The sequence below is a fragment of the Cyprinodon tularosa genome, unplaced genomic scaffold, assembly GCF_016077235.1.
Source record: "Cyprinodon tularosa strain WSP-4 unplaced genomic scaffold, ASM1607723v1 ctg3, whole genome shotgun sequence".
Lineage (NCBI taxonomy): Eukaryota > Metazoa > Chordata > Actinopteri > Cyprinodontiformes > Cyprinodontidae > Cyprinodon > Cyprinodon tularosa.
Genome location: NW_024039007.1, coordinates 2,246,082 through 2,265,814, shown reverse-complemented (window position 1 = coordinate 2,265,814; position 19,733 = coordinate 2,246,082). Strand labels below are relative to the sequence as shown.

The following is a 19,733-nucleotide window of genomic DNA, read 5'->3' as shown; positions in this document are numbered from 1 at the left end:
AACTACTGTATAAACAGGAACAAAGATATCACAACTGTTAATCAATATTTAGGATCTTTGTTGCAATGCTTATACAGACACTGTAATACAGACAGTGAACATCTTTGTGCCCTTTTCTGGCCATGCAATGCTGATCTGAAAACCTTCTGGGACATCCACTTTTGATGAGTTTTACGATTCATTCCAAACAGCAGGAGGAGAATACTTATATGTGACTTAATAATTATTTATGAAAGATATAGAAGGAATCAAACAAAGAACAGCTACAAATAGGTTTGTGATAAAGTTAAATGTGACATACAGATTTGATTTACTAGTATAAAAGCAATTATAAAAGACCGATACAAAATGAGTAATAAATCTTAGTGCCTTACTGCAGCGTGCATTCAGTGCACAAGCTCTACTAAGAAGGTAACCCTGCCAAGAAGCACCATAAAACAAATGAAAAAAAAAGTTTCCCTAGCAACATAGCTCGCTCTATTTCCGTCTTTTGAGTTTACTAATGTTTAATCACTGTTTATTGAGAAAATAAGTTGAAAGCATTTCAATAGGCCTTAGAAAACATTGTGCAGCACAGCTCTACAAGCAGAAATCAATCTCTTACACAGTATCTTACGCACAATAAAGGATTAAGTTATGATCTTCTTCCTTCATTAGGAAAGATTGAATGTTAATCTAAATGCATTTCCTCCAAATAGACATGCTTACATAATAAGCTTTACGTGTCATTATTTTGTGCAACTTGGTCTACTTGTCAAAACACACAAATATATAGCAGATAAGATGCAGAATTAAGTCAGCTTGCTGTTGATTTCTCAGGTCACCAGGTATTTAGAAACATCTGAAAATTTTTATATGTATTTATAGTCACTTGCCTTTAGTACATAATTTGTAAGATCAACTCCAGCTGCACCTGCAAAATGAAATTGTGATCTGTCTGAGTGGGGTGGTTTATACTGACTGGCAAGCTGATTGGTATGCATGTAAATGCTTATCAGGATCAAGTAGTTACGAATGAGGCAAGCTGACCTGAGTGCATATTTGGACCCTACATATATTTTTTTAATTGGCTAGATGTCAGAATATACACGTTTACATAGAACTTTCATTTTGGTTTATCATTTCCTGACCCATCATGCAGAAGATCAGATAAAGGTAAGATTTATTTACAATATTTACAAAGATTTAACATGGGTATTAGGTTCACCATCGTCAGCACAATGCTACAGAAGCGTTAGGGTTTCAGCCAAATGCTTTTCAGATAGTCTACAGAGGAAAGAGGCTGATTAACAGGTGTAACCTTTCGGGGGAGGTAGACCCCCCACCGCCACCCAAAAAGAAAATAATTAAAATCTAAAGCAATGTGTGACCAGAGGCACCTGAGGATCGATGAGGGTTGAAGTAGTCCACTTGGGTTTGGTGAAGAGACTTGTTATGGGGAAAATGGAACAGGCTAGGACATAGCTCTTAACATCCATTTACCAGTAAGTACAATGATGGCCACCAGAAGTTATGCCTGATCATTGAGATGCTTTGACTATGTCCCGGGTGGCAGAGAATTTAGCTGTGTGAGCCTAATGTATAGAGCAGGACCTAACAGAGGTAGGGACATACAGACGATTGGGGTCCCAGTGCCTGGATCTGGTTCAGGTCATTGGGCCCCCATTACCCAATCCCTAATCTAACATGAAAGGGCTCCAACAGCATCTGGTTTGTTGTTTTTGAACCAGGTCGAGAAGAAATTACAAATTTAGAATAGTAAAAGAACAATGACCATAGAGATGGCATTTAGCCAATTGAAGGTATTTTTGATAAGACAATAGGATGTTCAGCTCCCTAAAGCCATTTTACTGGGAAGGTCTCGATCTCCAGCATCATATGATTAGCCTGGGACAGGTAATGGTACAGTAAGGTGTCATGATCTTGGACCTGATGACTTGCATGATTTCTCATTTCCTTCACCTGTCCAATTATGCGTGGTTTCTCATCACTGCTGATCTAATCCACTTATTCCAGCTTCTATTTAATCAGCTTGCTCCCAGTCATCAGCACCAGATTATTCTGTTGGATTCTACTGTGGACTGAACCTGCCTCTTGACTTTGCCCTCTGGATTATCTTGCCTTCCTCCGTCATCTGCTTGGACCTGATCTCCTGTCAGTTTTGTGTCCTTCAAAGCTTCGGTGTCTGGAACTCTCTGTGCGTGAACTCGCTGCGTCTGGTCAGCTGATCGACTGGTATCAACCTCGCTCTCAGGGCATGGACTGAACTCTAAACCAGGTTAGTGACTCGTGCATCCAGATCATCATCCGTCAGGTGTTCATGGTCAATAACCTGTGTTTCCTCTCGCCAGAGTTACATGCCCTAGCCGCTGCTGCTGCAGATCCACAAACTGTTCGTTGTTGCTTTAATAAATGCTTTTTAAGTTATCCCACTGTCTGTCTTGCCTGAATACAGGGTCCCTCTTTTCTGAGTCATTCCAATAATTTTTTTTAGGACAGAATTCAGAGAAGCAGTTTTCAGGCAGGGGATTGAAAATTGCTACTGTAAACAGTTGAAGATGTTGGCCATACTGCAGCAAACACATGGTTAGAATATCAGCACCTTCTCTGAAACATCATCCATTTCTGGTGATTTGCTGCTGTTGGTGCCAGTGGTTTACAAGTCTTGCCACAGATCCCCAGTTAAATGTACTTGACATAGCCATATTAACAGGTAAAGATGCTTTGGATTTGAGGATGCTTTGATCTAATCCATGCCAAATTTAGGGTTGTTGCTCTGCTGGAAGGTAAACTCAATTATTAATATTCTGCCTGTATTAAAATGTAAGTTTTAATACAGGCAAAGCATGAGAAAGCATGAGAAGCATGGGAAAGCATGAGACAACATCTGGTGAAGGGCAGCACTCATTTTATTAATTCTAACCACCTTTCTTGTACATAATGACCCCTGCAACATACCAAAGCATTATGCTGCCAACACCATGTTTCAGTGATAGTTGTTTAAAAATAATGAAAAATAAAAAAATAAAATTTTTTTTCTCCTCTTCTTAGCTTTGCAGCAATTTGCTCGATCAAATATAATTATAGTACAGTAAAAGTTGTTTTGTTATAACTTGATAAAATGGGAAAAGGTTCAAGGTCTATGCATTCTAAAGCAAGGCACTTTATCATTGTTTCCTTGAAATTAATATTTATCTAGTGTGATCACAGGTACCAAAATTTGCTTTTTATCTAAAATGTGGTTTCTTTATGAAAGATAAAATCTGCTGGATGATCATTAGCTCTGAAGTTTAACGTGGGAAACCTTTGTGCCAGTCCCTGCATTGTGGGGAAAAGGGCATTGATAGGAAAGCAGATAAAACTGATCAATATGAAGTGCAGTTTTCTCTGCAGGCCCTCTTTCATATCTCTCTCTTGTTTGTGTTTTGAAGAGGTCGGGGGTAGGGTTCTACTAAAATGGTGGCGTGGGCGGGCTTCTGCCCCTTTATCAATCAGGATTTTAATTACACACGTCTAGGGCGACAGCTAGATTAGAAACCAATCGACGCTATCGGCCACAAAATCTAATTACTGTTTATTGACAGATAAGGGCAGGCCCCCTTCACTTTTTCAAATAAGATAACCCCCCACCCTCCCACCTCCACACACACACTAAAGACGCACACAATAAAGAGCAGCTCATACTGTCCATAAAAGGCTCTATGATAAGTAAACCCCACTGGAAAATTCCTTTACGTTTAGTCTTGTCTGCGCTTTGAAAGCTGTATTTCAGCTTCTAAATTTTCATGTCAGTCACAAGATTCAAACTGTAACTCACTGGTTAAGTAATATTCAACCAAGGTATTCAAAAAGGCATTTTATTTGCATAAAAATGTAATAACATATTGCATTGTAGGAATAAATAGATTTATCTGTTTCTGTTCTAGATCTAAACTGTGATGAAAACAAAACATACAGAAATGATTGTATCTCAGTCCTGTATTTGAGAAAGTTATAAATGAATGATAAACTGGAAAAGTGGGTTGGATTGTCAAGCACTTGGCAGACCTGAACTATTTCTGTGATGTAGCAGCTATAAAGTAAGCAAGGATGCTTTTAATGTGGGGTTCCTCAATGGCTGATTCAATGAAAACTTTTATTTAGTGTGTGTATATTACCCCTAACTCAGATCACAAAGTATTTTATACCCCTCCATACTTAAGGTGATAATATAGTATTTTACATTTCCGTATCATCACATGACCATAGTGCTTTAAAATGTTAAGATAGCATCAATAAGTGAATATCCTCCAGCTTAACAGGGGACTGAAATGACCTTAATGTTTGATTTGGCCCTATATGTGCATGGCCAGACTCAGCAATTAGATAGAATTAAAAAAACAAACAAGCATTTGTTATAGATAGACCTAAAGTTTCAAATTTGCAAGATTCCTTACATAAATTACCCTTGTATCATAAAAAAGAATCCAAAATAGAGGCTTTAATGGTAAAACAAAACAGGGAAACTAATGCATACATACACTATATTGCCAAAAGTATTTGCTCACCCATCCAAATTATTGGAATCAGGTGTTCCAATCACTTCCATGGCCACAGGTGTATAAATTCAAGCACCTAGGCATGCAGACTGTTTTTACAAACATTTGTGAAAGAATGGGTCGCTCTCAGGAGCTCAGTGAATTCCAGCGTGGAACTGTGATAGGATGCCACCTGTGCAACAAATCCAGTCGTGAAATTTCCTCGCTCCTAAATATTCCACAGTCAACTGTCAGCTGTATTATAAGAAAATGGAAGTGTTTGGGAACGACAGCAACTCAGCCACGAAGTGGTAGGCCACGTAAACTGACGGAGCGGGGTCAGCGGATGCTGACGCGCATAGTGCGAAGAGGTCGCCAACTTTCTGCAGAGTCAATCACTACAGACCTCCAAACTTCATGTGGCCTTCAGATTAGCTCAAGAACAGTGCGCAGAGAGCTTCATGGAATGGGTTTCCATGGTCGAGCAGCTGCATCCAAGCCATACATCACCAAGTGCAATGCAAAGCGTCGGATGCGGTGGTGTAAAGCACGCCGCCACTGGACTCTAGAGCAGTGGAGACACGTTCTCTGGAGTGACGAATCGCGCTTCTCCATCTGGCAATCTGATGGACGGGTCTGGGTTTGGCGGTTGCCAGGAGAACGGTACTTGTCTGACTGCATTGTGCCAAGTGTAAAGTTTGGTGAAGGGGGGATTATGGTGTGGGGTTGTTTTTCAGGAGCTGGGCTTGGCCCCTTAGTTCCAAGGAAAGGAACTCTGAATGCTTCAGCATACCAAGACATTTTGGACAATTCCATGCTCCCAACTTTGTGGGAACAGTTTGGAGCTGGCCCCTTCCTCTTCCAACATGACTGTGCACCAGTGCACAAAGCAAGGTCCATAAAGACATGGATGACAGAGTCTGGTGTGGATGAACTTGACTGGCCTGCACAGAGTCCTGACCTCAACCCGATAGAACACCTTTGGGATGAATTAGAGCGGAGACTGAGAGCCAGGCCTTCTCGTCCAACATCAGTGTGCGACCTCACAAATGCGCTTCTGGAAGAATGGTCAAAAATTCCCATAAACACACTCCTAAACCTTGTGGACAGCCTTCCCAGAAGAGTTGAAGCTGTTCTAGCTGCAAAGGGTGGACCGACGTCATATTGAACCCTATGGATTAGGAACGGGATGTCACTTAAGCTCATATGTGAGTCAAGGCAGGTGAGCAAATACTTTTGGTAATATAGTGTACATCTCTACATATGTTAGATCAATGTAAAAAAACTCTTTATAGATTTTTGTGTAATCCTCATCAGCCACCATGCATAATACTTCCACAAGAGATTCTACCTCAATATAATTAAGTTTTTCTCATTTGACTCAGTGTTCATAGAAGCAGAATTAAACAGAACTAAACTTTATATTATTTATTTCCATGTGCTGCTTACCTTTCCTTGTTATTCTTTTAATTTATTTATTGTCTTTAATGAAATTCAATTTTTTTTCCCCTTCATTTGTCTCTAAAACACTCAGAATTACCTCATGAATACAGTATGGCTCTACAGATAATCTTGCCTGGACAATAATGGTGAGAATTGGATATACATTTACTCCTCAGGTCTCCCATCCTCCTACGTTTCTCAACATTCTCCCTAGTCTCAACTCCAATCTCCCTCTTTTTAAGCTCCATCAACACCAGCCCAGGGGCCCATACTTACAGCTTCTGCTGCCACGTGATGCACTTCGCCTTTAAGCCGAGAATCTGCCTCAGGTAAATATGGAGTAAATGATTGGATTATTGTTCTATCATTTGGCTGTGTAGTAATGGCTGGATTATAAACATTGCAGAGTATAGATTTCCTGTCAGATCCTATGAATCAGACATCCTTATCTCATTTCCAGACTGCCGCTCCCACCCAGTGCTCCCATCTCCCAGCCTGGGAGCCTGAGCAGAACATGGGGGATACAATATATAATTGTGCATACACACAAAAAACACTGAAAGAGACAAGCAAACAAAGTCTCTCAGACATACACACACATGCACAGGTTAGTCTGTGACTGACAGAGACAGAGAGACTGTTGTCACCCAGTACAGCAGAGGCACTCCAAAGACCATTCTAGGATTTCAAAAAACACTTATGTCTTGCTGTCTATATTTGTTAGGCAAGTAAATGTAAAAGCTACAGTGCACTGAATTTAAAAAAGAGAGAAGAGCTATCAATAGAGAGAGCCTTGGAGTGAGGGGATAGGGAGGAAGATGTCTCCTAAATGAAATTTAAGTGAGGGTGGGATGGAGGGAGGCTGACAGCAGAAGCTCTAGACCATCTGATTTGGTTTGAGTCGTGAAGAAAAATGTTTGGGTTCGAATTAAGACTTTTTTTTTTTGCCAGGGCGGGAGATGGATGCCTGATTCTTAACATGCTCAGACATCATATCTGGGGTTGTGTCTGGAAGGTTTCATGTTTTGCTCCCTTGGCCTGTCTTTCTGTCTCTGCGCTGAGTGTCTTTTCAGTGGATTACCAACAGTGTAATTCAGTTAGTGGGGAGCTGTGTGGGCCTACAACTGCTGCACAAACATGCTTTTGTAGGAATCCATCAAGACGCCCCACATGCCCACAGCACGTAAAGATAACAAAACAACAATTTAAAAGTAGTTTTACAAGAAGGATACATGCACATCGCTGTACATAAATATCCACTCTAATTCTAAAGCTGGTGTAATCATATTTTTGGAATCAGAAATATGACAAATTCAATACAAATACTTAAAGTTAACTTTGTCCCTGCCTGAAAAAGCAAACTTACATGACTGAGAACGAAAAGTAAGAAAAAAAGAAGCAAATTGAGGCTGCAGATGATTTAGATAACAATTACAGAAGGGCGATTATGGTACAATTGAATAAGAAACTTAGGACATCAAAGTGTGATGCATCAATCGCATTAATAAATGGTTAAAGTAGTGATACCAGTCTCCAAATGAGATTTTTGTTAACGTCAGCAAAAATTTATATGATAATTGATCCAGTTAGAAGTATAAATTGGGAATAACCTCCTCTTCCTTTCGGAATATGTGAGAATAGGAAAAGTATATAATGAAGGTGAAGAGCAGACAACAATGTCCCTAGATACATTAGCAAAATTCTAGCAGTTATGTAATTCAGTAAATGTAAACCCTTGACAGTCTTCTTACATCCTGTAGGTTAATTTCTGGTTTCCAAGCAATCTTATTGCTTCCTCCACAATATTTCTCACTCTCCTTATCTCCACATAACATAGGATCACATTCATGGATTTTTATTGTTTGATAAGGTGGCAGCTTTCCTTTATTATCAACTCATCCCACTGCTTTTTCTATGAGCCCGAGGATGAGAGCAAAACAGACCACAAAGAATATAAGGAGGAGTGGCCACTTTGTTTAAGGATAAAGTGGACTAATTTTGTCTTTTATATTTTCCTTTCCACAGTCTGAACCCTGTTCTATAATGTTTTCATGCCACGTCCAAAATAATCTATTTTAGTGAATTTAATGACCTTTTATATACGATATGTTTTGGTGATAACTGTTTAAGTAGTGTGGGAGACTTAATCTACTTTACTTATATTTATTTGGAGGAGCATGGGGAAACTAATGTAACAGAACCATGTGATTTTTTTAAACCCACCAATTCCAAAGAAAATGATGGGTTTTGTTTTATTTGTATTTCAAAATGCAAAACTCAGAATTAAAAAAGTGCTCTAAATTAAAGTTTTAGATTTTTTTTCGAATAATAAAGTTTCTGTTTGAACTGGACCTGCAACTTCATGACACCTACAGACTACCAAGAATCCATTACTAAGAATTCTAACAGCATGCCCTTAAGTCACAATTTATGATAGTGTGCAAGTGTAATGCAGTGTTAGTATTAGCTTGTCAGGAATTAGGAAGTCCACAGATTATTTCATATCCAGCATTAGCCTTGTGAGAAGTTTGAGGCGTAGAACCCAGAATTCAAACAGATCAGAGTGTTTAACAAGCAAGCGTTTATTGACTGCTCTGCATACAGCAGCTCGTCGGCTGTGACAGGGTCGCTAGATTCTCTGTAGAGGTGAAAACTCGGGTTAGTGACTACAAACTCAGGAAACGATAATGAGCATGTGAGTCACTAACCTGGTTAATGTTCAATCTGAGCCCAGAAAAATGAGTCGAATCTTTACATGGGACGTGTGCGCTAACCACTGCGCCACCACCCCTGAGCCAATACTTTAACCCTACACTGCTCCCCGGGCATCCCACGATGGAAGCCCACTGCTCACCAAAGGGAATGGGTTAAATGCAGAGGTAAATTTCTCCAATGTGAGATCAATAAATTTCCACACCTTGCTCTGCAGCATGCAGCAGGGGCCACCCCCAGAGCTCCAGGGACAAGCAGAACAGACCCACGAGCAGAAGCCAGTAGACACGGAAGAGCAGAAGAATCCAAAGGGATTATCAAAAGCCAGAGTCAAAGCAGGAGCAAGTTTCCAGCCCAGAAGGTCAGAGATCCGAAGTATTACCGAAGGAGTTTCCAATCTGGGGTAAGGAGACAGGTCCAAGGTCGAATTAGACAAAATCCAGGTAACAGTCTAAAAACAGATCAGGCAAACAGAGCACACTCAGAAGTCCATATAGGATCAAGTAATCAGAAACACACAGGTACATGTAATCTGGCACCGATGGCTGGGAAAAGGTAACCTGACTCCGCCAGATGGATTTGCTCTGCATATCCATCTGGAAACCTTCCGTTGAAGTAACTTTGGGAAGGGGCGAAAATACTGGTTAGCTGATTGGCCTATGTTGGTGATAGACGTGCCAAATAAACCAATCAGATCAACAAAGCATATGACGTACTAACAGAGCGACAACGAAAACACAACCACAAGCCAGGCTATTCTTGCCGAAACCAGTCGGGAGAAGAGCAAAAACATCTTTTCCTCTGAGAAAAGCCTCCAGAGCAGTGTTTTGCTCTTCTTTCACTGAAGAAATACTCTGTAATTCCGATAAAACTTGCTCGATAGCCACGCTAACGCTAGTTTCATCGGCTGAAGCCGCCATGTTCTTTAGACTGAACTGTCACGCTTCTTGTTGCGTCACACCTCAACCTGCCTCAAAGCCAACACTGATTGGACGTTCGTTTGGTGAACGGCTCCAAATTTTCTTTAACGGAGAGTCTCCAGACTGATCTGCGAGTGAAACCTTGAAAGCTCGCGAGATCAGGATAGTCTCACGAGGCTAGGGAAAAGGCAGCTTCAATAGGAAACAGGAACAAGTGGATCTGATGAGTGAAAATGAGCGCTGGGAGGTGCAAAGCAGGTGAAAAAAATTAGCTAAATCCAGCCACCAGTGCCAAGATTATGACAAGTTTGGCTAATGGCAAACTTAGGTTGCATCCACCAATAAACGGTGTGCACCACATGGCTGCTTAAAGCAGATGCTATTTTAAAAAATGTTGTTCAGGTTAGCTAAGCTGAACCCGAGAACTAAACCGTGGCTGTTAATGCACTTTGCGGTAGGAGTAGGCTACATGTTTACTAGTACCGATGCCCAGTTCTCGTTTGACTCAGCTTTGGAATCAGTTTTGGAAGGGTTAGACAGGCAGGCTACACGGGAAAAGGTGAGTGCAATCAGCAGAAACAGAGAATGTATGGATAAAAACATAAAATTTTTTCATCCGAATATATAAATGACTTCCTATTTTGTACTTTTCTCTTGTCAAAAAGTATTTTAAAATAAATTTTCTGCATTGTAAAAAAAATAAAAGTTTTTTTTGGATGGATTTATCCTTCAATCAGTTTCGTTTACTGGTTGGAAATCTGTATTAATACCTCTTTAAATGCTGTTAATATAATTTATTTTGTCTTTTGTCTTAGTTTGCTTTGGATAAGAGAAAAGAAAACTGAATGTAGATCATAATTTATGACATACACACTGTCCACTGCTCTTATCAAGCTGTCAAGTGGTAGTGGCAGATGATGGAGTATGCAATGGAAGTCTTTACACAGGCCACTGTCAGCGATTCTGCGATCTGTTTAAAGTCTGACCTACAAGGCATATTTTAAAAGCAGGGAAACCTTGCTTTAAAATGACCCCATAAAAAAATAAAAAAATCTGTAAAACTCTGTCTCTGATATCACTATCAATAAGAAATAAATACTTGCAACATTAAAGGATAGAACCTGTGTTGTTTTGATCATAAATCATATGTTTATCTTAAAAAATAGCATGCCTAATAAAATGTAAACAGGGCAGAAAATGTAGAAAGTTTGTTCAAAGGATGAAAAAGCTTTAGTAATATAGAGACATATTCCTCTTTAATGGACTCAAACATTGGCTCATTTTCTCAGCTGAGAGTCAACATACAGCATCAGTCCTGGACTGATTCTATTTTAAACTAACATTTAAACAAATAAAAAAATGGCTTTAAAACTGCAAGAACCATTTTGCTTTATTGATATCAATGTTAAAATTTGTTGTAATGATATGCCAGGTTTTTTGTTGGAAATGGGGGAGCTGCAGTAGGCTTCTTTAAATCTTATTTAGATTTCAGGAGTCAGTGCTAGGTCCAATTCTCTTTATATATATATAGATATATATATATCTATATATATATCTATATATATATATATATATATATATATATATATATATATATATATATATATATATATATATATATATATATATATATATATATATATATATATATATAGATAGATAGATAGATAGATAGATAGATAGATAGATATAGATATATATATATATATGCTTCCCATTGGTAGAATCATCAGAAAGCATTCAATTAATTTCCACTGTTATGCTGTTGATACTCAGCTATATCTGTCCATAAATCCTTATTAAACTAACCCCTTATTAAATTAACCCATTATTACCCATAAACCATAGGCTTGTCTTAAAGACCTAAAACTCTTGATGACTCAAAATGCCCTGCTTCTGAGTACAGGCTAAACAGTATTTATTATCTTTGGACCAGAGTCTCTGGGAAAAAAAAACAAGTTGATTGGTCAGCCACTTAATTTGGATGAGATTAAATTGATCCCAGATAATAATAAGGACCTGTCATTTAAATCCCATACCAAAGAGGTTTCCAGAATTTACCTCTTTCATCACAATATTACAAAAAAACAAAAACAGAAATGTCTTGTCCAGGAGTGATTCTGAGAAATTAGTCAATGCATTTGTTACTTCAAGTCTATTCTAATCCTTTACTATCATGAAATCTGCAAGCTTTCTGATGATCCAAAATGCTGCATGAAAAAGATTGATAATTGCCTATATTAGCTTCTCTTCGTTGGCTTTCTGTTAGATCAAGAATAGAAATCCTATTTCTCACATATAAAGCCTTAAATGGAGAATCTTCATGTTATATCACTGCAGCAGGATCTAATCAATCCTTACTTCCCTAATTAGAGCACTTTAGGGCTGAAACAATTTATCTGATTAATTGTGGTTAGTCGATTATTGAAATAATCGTCAACTAATTTATTGATCGATTAAATGTTAACTGGAGTATAGAGACTAAAACATGCCTTTAGCTGACAGAGCAACCCACCTTTAGCAGCTATTATACCAACATTGTAAACATTTTGCATTTAAGATGAAATATATATATATATATATATATTTTCACCTTTCAATAAGCTCTATCCAGAACTCCTTAAATGGAAAAGTATTATAAGTTTCAACTGGTTTAGTTTTCTAAAAATTCTTCTTTTTAGAACCTTTTGCCATTTCAATATTATTTGAAAAAATGATTGACAGATCAATGAATTTGTAACGTAATCATTGTTTGCCCCCCTGGAGCACTTAACTCTCAATCTGTAGGTTTACTTGGTGTTCCTTGACATTCTAAATGGGAATAAAGCTGATCCAAATTGTACAGCCTGAGACCTGATCAAAATTACAAAAAAAATATATATTTCTACAATCCTAGCTTCTCTTTATTTGCTTGCTGTTAAATCTAGAATATAATTTAAACTCCTCATTCTTACATATAAAGCCTTAAATGACCAAGCTCCATCTTATATCAGAGATCTGCTGTATTTATGTTCCTAACAGAGTTTTCAATCTGAAGGTTTACTAGTGGTTCCTAGAATTTCTAAAATTAGAATGGGAGGTGGATCTTTAAGTTATCAGGCTCCTCTCCTGTGGAACCAACTATCAGTTTGTAGTTCGCTTATAGTTAGAGTGGCTCGGGTTATCCAGTGCTCAATAGTTATGCTGCTATAGGCGTAGATTGCTGGAGGACATAGGAACCCATTTTCATCATTCCACCTTATTCTATCTTTATTGTCCCATCCTGCAGAATGTGTCAGTTCTCTAATGTTATGCCCTCTGTGCTTTTTCTCATCATTGTAGCTTCATCTGTTCTGTTTGGCTGTGACACCATCCTGGAGAAAAATATCAGCTGGGCCCCTGCCATAAATGCCTTTGTTTATAGATGTTGGAGCGTAGCCTGTTTTTCAGTGTATTCCTGGTTCTCTGACTGTGACTAACTGTATGTGTTTCCTTCCATCCTCTGACATGGGAGCTGGCTCAGAGCTCATCTGCCTGGATGCGTGTTTCCTGGAGGGGGCCGCCTGTGGAGCTGATTGACAGTTGCCTTTTGTATCTCTGCTTCTGTCTCCTTGAACCCCTGGCTGCCACTGCAAAAGGCCACACACACTGAGCCTGATTCTTCTGGAGGTTTCTTCCTGTTCTTCCTCTCCACTATCGCTACAAGCATTCTTAGTGTGAGGGATTGCTTTTGAGTCAATGAGGCGATGTAATCAGCTGGTTTTCCTTAGATAGAAAACTTTGAACAAGTCTGACTGTAGGATCTGCTTGAATTGTCTCTGTAAAGTGCCTTAAGATGACATGTTTTCTGAATTGGCACTATATAAATAAACTGAATTGAATTAAATACTGGCTAAATTGTGCAAATGTGTTTTTATGATTCTATGTTTCAGTTTTTCAAGATGAAATAGCCAGTTGCAGAATTTATACCTTCATCAAAACCCAGTCCATGTGATTGGCAGTTATAGGTATCGGCTGTGATCAGCCCTCACAGTGATTTGTTTCGGGATCTGCAGCAAAAATCTTGAGCCGATGATCCCTAATCAAGAGTCCATTGTAGGATTATTACATGAGTCAGAACTCAAAAAGTTTGTTAAACTCTAGTATAGAGCATTGGGTAGCACAAGGTTGCCCCTCCCCTGGCTTTTGCTACACACTGCCAGTAAGCTGTCTACATTAAGGTTGCTACACTGTTGTGACTAAGACAAGATACTTTTTTTGGAGTTTTTGCAGCACTAATGGCTCAATTTTTTGACAGACATGTAAAGGAAAGGACCACCAGCCAGATTCGAACCCAGGTCACCCGCTTAGAGGACGAGGGCCTCCGTACGTGGGTCGTGTGCGCCAACCACTGTTCCACCTGCACGCCCAGACAAGATAAATTTGATATTTGAAAATAATTTTCATTTCGGTCATAAAGCCGATGTCAAGTTGACCCAAACAGATAGCCTAACTAATAGACCAGCTAACATCAGCTTGTTTGCCTAGCAAGCAGAAAAGCATAAAGTTAAAATATGCTGTGCAATAATCAATAACCAACATTAAATGTATCAAGTAATTTTATATATTCTTTTTTATTTTTTATCAGTATTAAACTGATTATTAAACATATATTTCTTATTGAGTATTGTAAATATTTTTATATTATTTTAGTGGAAGTATGAATAATAAAAGTATTTAGATCCTATAGTACGTTCTGTTTAAATTCTTATAGGATTATTTAAAAATCAACAAGCATTATCTATGATTCTATTTTCAAAAACTTTAAAGTTATTGTCTTTAATATAAATTGGAGTCTGATGAACCCTGAACCCAGTTTTCTCCCTGTTTTTGTTACTTATAACAATTTCAGCAGATTTAACTTTTTTAAACCACTTGTGGTGCAGATGATTGCTTGTTTTGAACTGTAATAAATTCTTCTGATAACTGTTAAATAAGATAGAATTGTCCTGTACACTCCTGGTTAACACAGGGAACTGAACAGGATTGCTGTTATCATTCCTGAAGCCCAGTGCCATTACATTTATAGATTTTTCCCTTTGATGGGATAATTTGGTCTTTATATCTCTCACAAATGAAGTGATCCTTAGCGCTTCTCGCACAGCTCAGTGTGCAGGTCCCCATTTTCAAATACAGCTAATTGCATTCGAAAAGAATCAATGATACTTTGGCGGTGACAATATCACTCTTTTAATGTCACTTAATTTCCTGGGTGAAATAATTACATCAATAGCCTGGAACCCATTTCTATCTTTCAGCATGAATTAATCTATTACGGGCAATAATTACACATTTGTAATGGATAGGTTTTTGCATTGAGAGGGAAAATGCAGACAGACCTCCATTGTGTGCCTGCATGTTGGCACTGTCCTGACTATCATTCAATCCGTTTATGAATTACACTGAACCAGAGAGAGAAAATAAATAGAAAATAATAAAATAAAGGCATCTCCTATGCAGCTCCAAGGATGCTTTCTTGTGCGATAGCCCTCCCTCTAGTGGAGATGAAGGAGCTGTTTTATACAGTGTGATTTACAGCTGAGAGACTCAGTCAAAGCTGAGAAATGAGGACAAAGGAGAAATGCTTAATTAACCTGAAATCTCCTTTTTAATCACAATTATTGCATGTAGGAGTCTACAGAGGATGGTCAGTGTATTTGAAAAGCAGTTATCTACCATATCATTGCACAAAGGACAAAAGCCATCAGCAACTCACATTTCACTTTTAAAACATGGGACTATGCAGTAATGCATCTCTAGAATCATCTTATTCCCTCAAATTTCAACAAAAATGTTAAATAGCTGGATGTGTAAAGATCTGCTATAAAAGGGTACTGTACAAAAAGTCAGAAAGCTTTAAATGTAAATATAAAAGACTAAGGAAAACTAGAGTTATACACAGTGCTGTTTGTGCAGCTAATTTATTGCATAGGGAAGTCAGTTATGCCTTAAAAATGTTGCTCAATACACGTCTAATATTGAAGCAAATAATTTTTCAAGAAGTTTATTTTCATTACTCAGTTTGTATATGATTTTATTAGGTTAAAACCACTGATATTAGGTTAGAAACAATGATATTAGGTTATAAAACCAGTGATATTAGGTTAAAAACACTGACATTAGGTCAAAAACCACTGATATTAGGTTAAAACCACTGATATTGTTGTATTTTCCTGCCTTTTGATTCTGATTAGGAGTGATTTTTATTTATTTTTTATTTTATTTTATAGTTGATGATTACAATACTGTCAGCAGTCTGTCAATATTGAGGTTCTTGCTTAAATGTACCATATCCAAAATAAATAAATGAATAATGTCTTTGATTCACTTTTATATGTGTAGACTTAACTAGATGTTAGTTTTTTTCTCTTTTTGCAATTTCATAAAGCAGATTTGTTTTTGACACAGACATGCAACCAGTCCCACCGTACATATGGTTTGCCTATACCAGAAAGACAACACAAAAAAGAATATATTTTTTTCTTTGTTTGACAAGGATACTAAAAATCTGTTTCTGCTATAGTAATTTATTTAAGATATTTTAGAAAAATACAAATTAAAAATTTATTGAAAAAAGAAACCAGGCTCTTTTATTAAGCTGAATAAACATTTGCAAAACCTAAACATGAAAGCAGGTTTACATAATCTGTGAAAGGTCTGTCACTTGATACAATAGGCTAACTGTGATCTCTGCTGCACAGACGCGACGCTGCAATTGCTCTCTTATTTATTCATCAACAGTGGAAACTGACCGACTACCTGCCTGCTGCAGTGATCTGTCCGCTCTCACCTCCCTTTTTCTCAGGTGAAAACCCACACACCACACAACACTACACACTGGGAGAGGTGGGGGTAAAAAAAGGGGCAAAACTAAGTAAATTCCAGTGGAGCTGCTGCATATAAACAGAGACGATGCAAGTAGACGTTGCAGGTGGAAAATATATTTTAATTCTTAAATGAATAATCAAGGAGATGATTACATCTGCAAATTTTTCTGATCTTGAACTATATTTGACCCGAGCTCCGCTGGTTAGGAGGTGTTTGGTTCAGCTACAGGGTGCTCACCGGAGGAGGAGTTGACGGTGCGTCTGCGGTGCGCGGCGGATAAACGGTGCGCTCAGACGCACAGACGGAGCCAAACCAACAGCAACACCTGGAGACTCAACTTCCACCACGCGCAGGTTGTGTCCACAGTAGCAGCGGCGGGGATGGGACATGACTTGTCCGAGTAAGGTATACATTCATTAATGTCAGGATTAAGCCCATTTGTGTTCTTTTTTATGTTTTTTATTTAGGATGTTTAGATCTAATTGAGATATTATATATTTTCACAACACCTTTTCTCTGGGAATAGTAATGGACTTTCTGTTATGTGTGAAACTTTTTTTTAGTATTCAGCAAAAGCTTAAGTATCTTGTTTAGGTATAGTTTACCATATTAGGTTTAGAGCTATTTGATTAAAGAGGAATAATTTTGTAAAATGGGATAAAAATTTTCCTCATTATTGTAAGGCCTTAAAATTACCAGCTTTCTATAAGTTTCTTTTAAATAAGTCTTCGACACAATCTGTCTAACTAAAACTTTACAAGAACAGATAAAACTGATTTTTTATTGGACATAAAGAACCTGCGTAGAGATTCCTTATCTAAACTTCACATCTATTCCTGTTACTCTGTCATCTTTATTCAATGTAACTTTTCTTGCTCATTGGCTAAATTTCTCACCAATATACTTGATAACTTACTCTAATGCTTATCCCTGCTTTCGGTTAATTTGAGTTTTTTTCTTTTTCTTTGGATTTTAAGGCAAACAAACAGAGCCGGCCCTATGTGGTATGAGGCCCCAAGCAGAAATCAGTTTGGTGGCCACCTCTAGTCAGGTGTTTTTTTTCCCATGACAGCAACCCTGCGCTAGTTTTATTTTAATAACCCATACTTGATCTTCATGTAAAACAAACAAAAAAATAAAATAAAATAAAAAAACAGTTTTCAAAAATTATTTTTGAAACTTCTGCTTGAAACTTTTGAGACTTCAGCTGATTTGGGACACAATCAGCTTGCATTAGCAAGAAATTATAGCTATGTTAGCATAACTTTCAAAGGATGATTTGTTTACTTAGATTTGCACAACTGCTGCATTGAATTTCTCTTGAATTTCTTCTTTCCTATATCTGGTGCTGGTCCCACATAAAAGCAAACACACAAACAAAATAAAGGAACTTCTGCAGATGCATCGAGGGATTCAGGACCAACAAAGTAATAGAAGAAGAATATATTCATTATTAAAAGCGTTAAAAGCTGCAACCTAAAAAAAATACAGTCATTTATGATTCAATTTTTGTCTAATGTCACAACTTCAGGTGTGTGCCATCTTTAGAGCCATTCTTTATTTGTGTTGTAAAATCAAAGTGATTCAACTAAATAAATAAATGTGGGAAGCAACAAGCCGCAGCAGGGAACTAATAGCTCACAACGCATTAAAGAAAAAACAGTCTGTTACCTTGCAACAGGGTATTTGTTAGAAACAAACTGTCTAAAATACTTGTGTCCAAACATAGTTCTGCTTTACAAGTGTTGCAGTTTGTGCTTTTTTGTTAGTTCTGGATTTTAAAGTAATTTTTAAACAGTTAATCCAAACGTGTTTATTTTTCTTTACTTCTGAAACACTCTGTAATCTGAAAATGTGATTTACTGAATATAAATAAGAATATGATTTGCCTTAATTTAGTTGCAAAAAAGAGAGCAGCTGCTGCATGATCTGTGTCAGCGTGGAGGCTCTGCTACTGCACATTAGTAGGCCTGTGATGATCAATAGGGACTGCGTGATGTTTTTGCATCGATTAGAGAAACGTGAGCCGATGAATGGAACTGGATTCCTCTCCAGGGGGTTTATTCTTTTCCTGTTCAGCAGTAGCAGAGCGATGCTACGCACTTTTTCTTTTGTTGTCCTTTTTATGCATGAATCTTCTGGTAGAGAGCGGCTCTTTCATGCTCTCTTGTACCTTTTACGGAGAGGCCGGGCAGCAACTTCAGGGCACCTCGTGAGTTTCTGAGAAGAGGACAGACTGCTGTTTTCCTTTGACTGGACTCAGCCGAGTGTCAGGATGCCATGGTAAGCTCTGTTCCTATAATGTGGGGATACAGTAACATGGAGACCCTTGCTGACTGTGAAATGCTATCTGCATTCTCTGCATTCTTACTGAGCTTGATCAACACTGAAACACAGGCGTTGCTAAAGCTGGGGTTAGAGCAGACAGAGCCAGATTTTCCGCTCCTTTGGAGGCCGATCAGACTTCCAAGAGTATGACTTATGGCCTGAGATAATCTCTCACAGGTGGGGAAGGCTTTACAATGGCCCCCTCTCATGCAACACCCAAAATCACAGCTAATCGAAAGAGTTCAGTAAAACCTTTACAGGGCTTTGTGCTTCGGGTAAAAACCCTGAACGTCTCATCTGAGCTTTTATTCATGAGGTCAGGCTTGATTTTATTTAAAGATATGCATTTGGCTAGAAACTGGAAATGATTTATCTTGGTCAGCTCTGATCAGCAGGTCAGATACTAAAACTAAGATATATTTTCCTCCCTTTTATTTATAAAAAGCATAAAGCAAGAAACTGCCATCTTTTTTTTTGTCCATAAACCAACAACAAGCACTCTGGTGTGATTTGTCTAAGTAATGTTAATATCAGTCAAAAGGAAATAGAAAAATGCTTTGATGAATAAATTGTGATATACCTCCTATCACTTTGAACTCTAAGATCTTTCTTTCATATTTCTGACTTAAATCTTTAAATATGCAGCATGAGTTTCAAGGTCCCTTCTTTAAAAATAACTGGTTTCATGATTTAATCTTATCTAGATTAATTCTACTATGAGTTATCATTTGGCCTTTTCTAGTCTTTAATGTGTACCCCTTATTATTTTACCTCAAGGCATAAAAAAAAGAATGCATTTTCGCGATTTATCAGATTGGTACAAAGACTTAGTCTGACTCAGCAGGTCAGTCTTGAAATATTGGTATCGGCTAGAAAAAGCCTGATCAGTGCATTTGTACAATTTTGTAGATAAGAATATTTTCATATTTAGAGGTAAAACTGATATTATGACTTAAATTTTGGTCTG

General features: G+C 37.9%; 1 protein-coding gene across 8 annotated transcripts in view; it reads left to right on the top strand.

The window, feature by feature from the left end:
- Positions 1-16,517: 16,517 nt before the first annotated feature.
- esrrb (estrogen-related receptor beta) overlaps positions 16,518-19,733 on the top strand; it is a 57,041-nt gene continuing 53,825 nt past the window's right edge. For 2 of the 8 annotated variants that reach the window (XM_038291469.1, XM_038291470.1), the window contains exons 1-2: positions 16,518-16,843; positions 18,584-18,721. In XM_038291469.1, coding sequence (XP_038147397.1) covers positions 18,714-18,721 — 8 coding nt within the window. In that variant the 5' untranslated portion in view covers positions 16,518-16,843; positions 18,584-18,713. The remainder of the gene's footprint in view (positions 16,844-18,583; positions 18,722-19,733) is intronic. The other 6 variants (XM_038291462.1, XM_038291466.1, XM_038291463.1 and 3 more) reach the window with 5 other exon arrangements.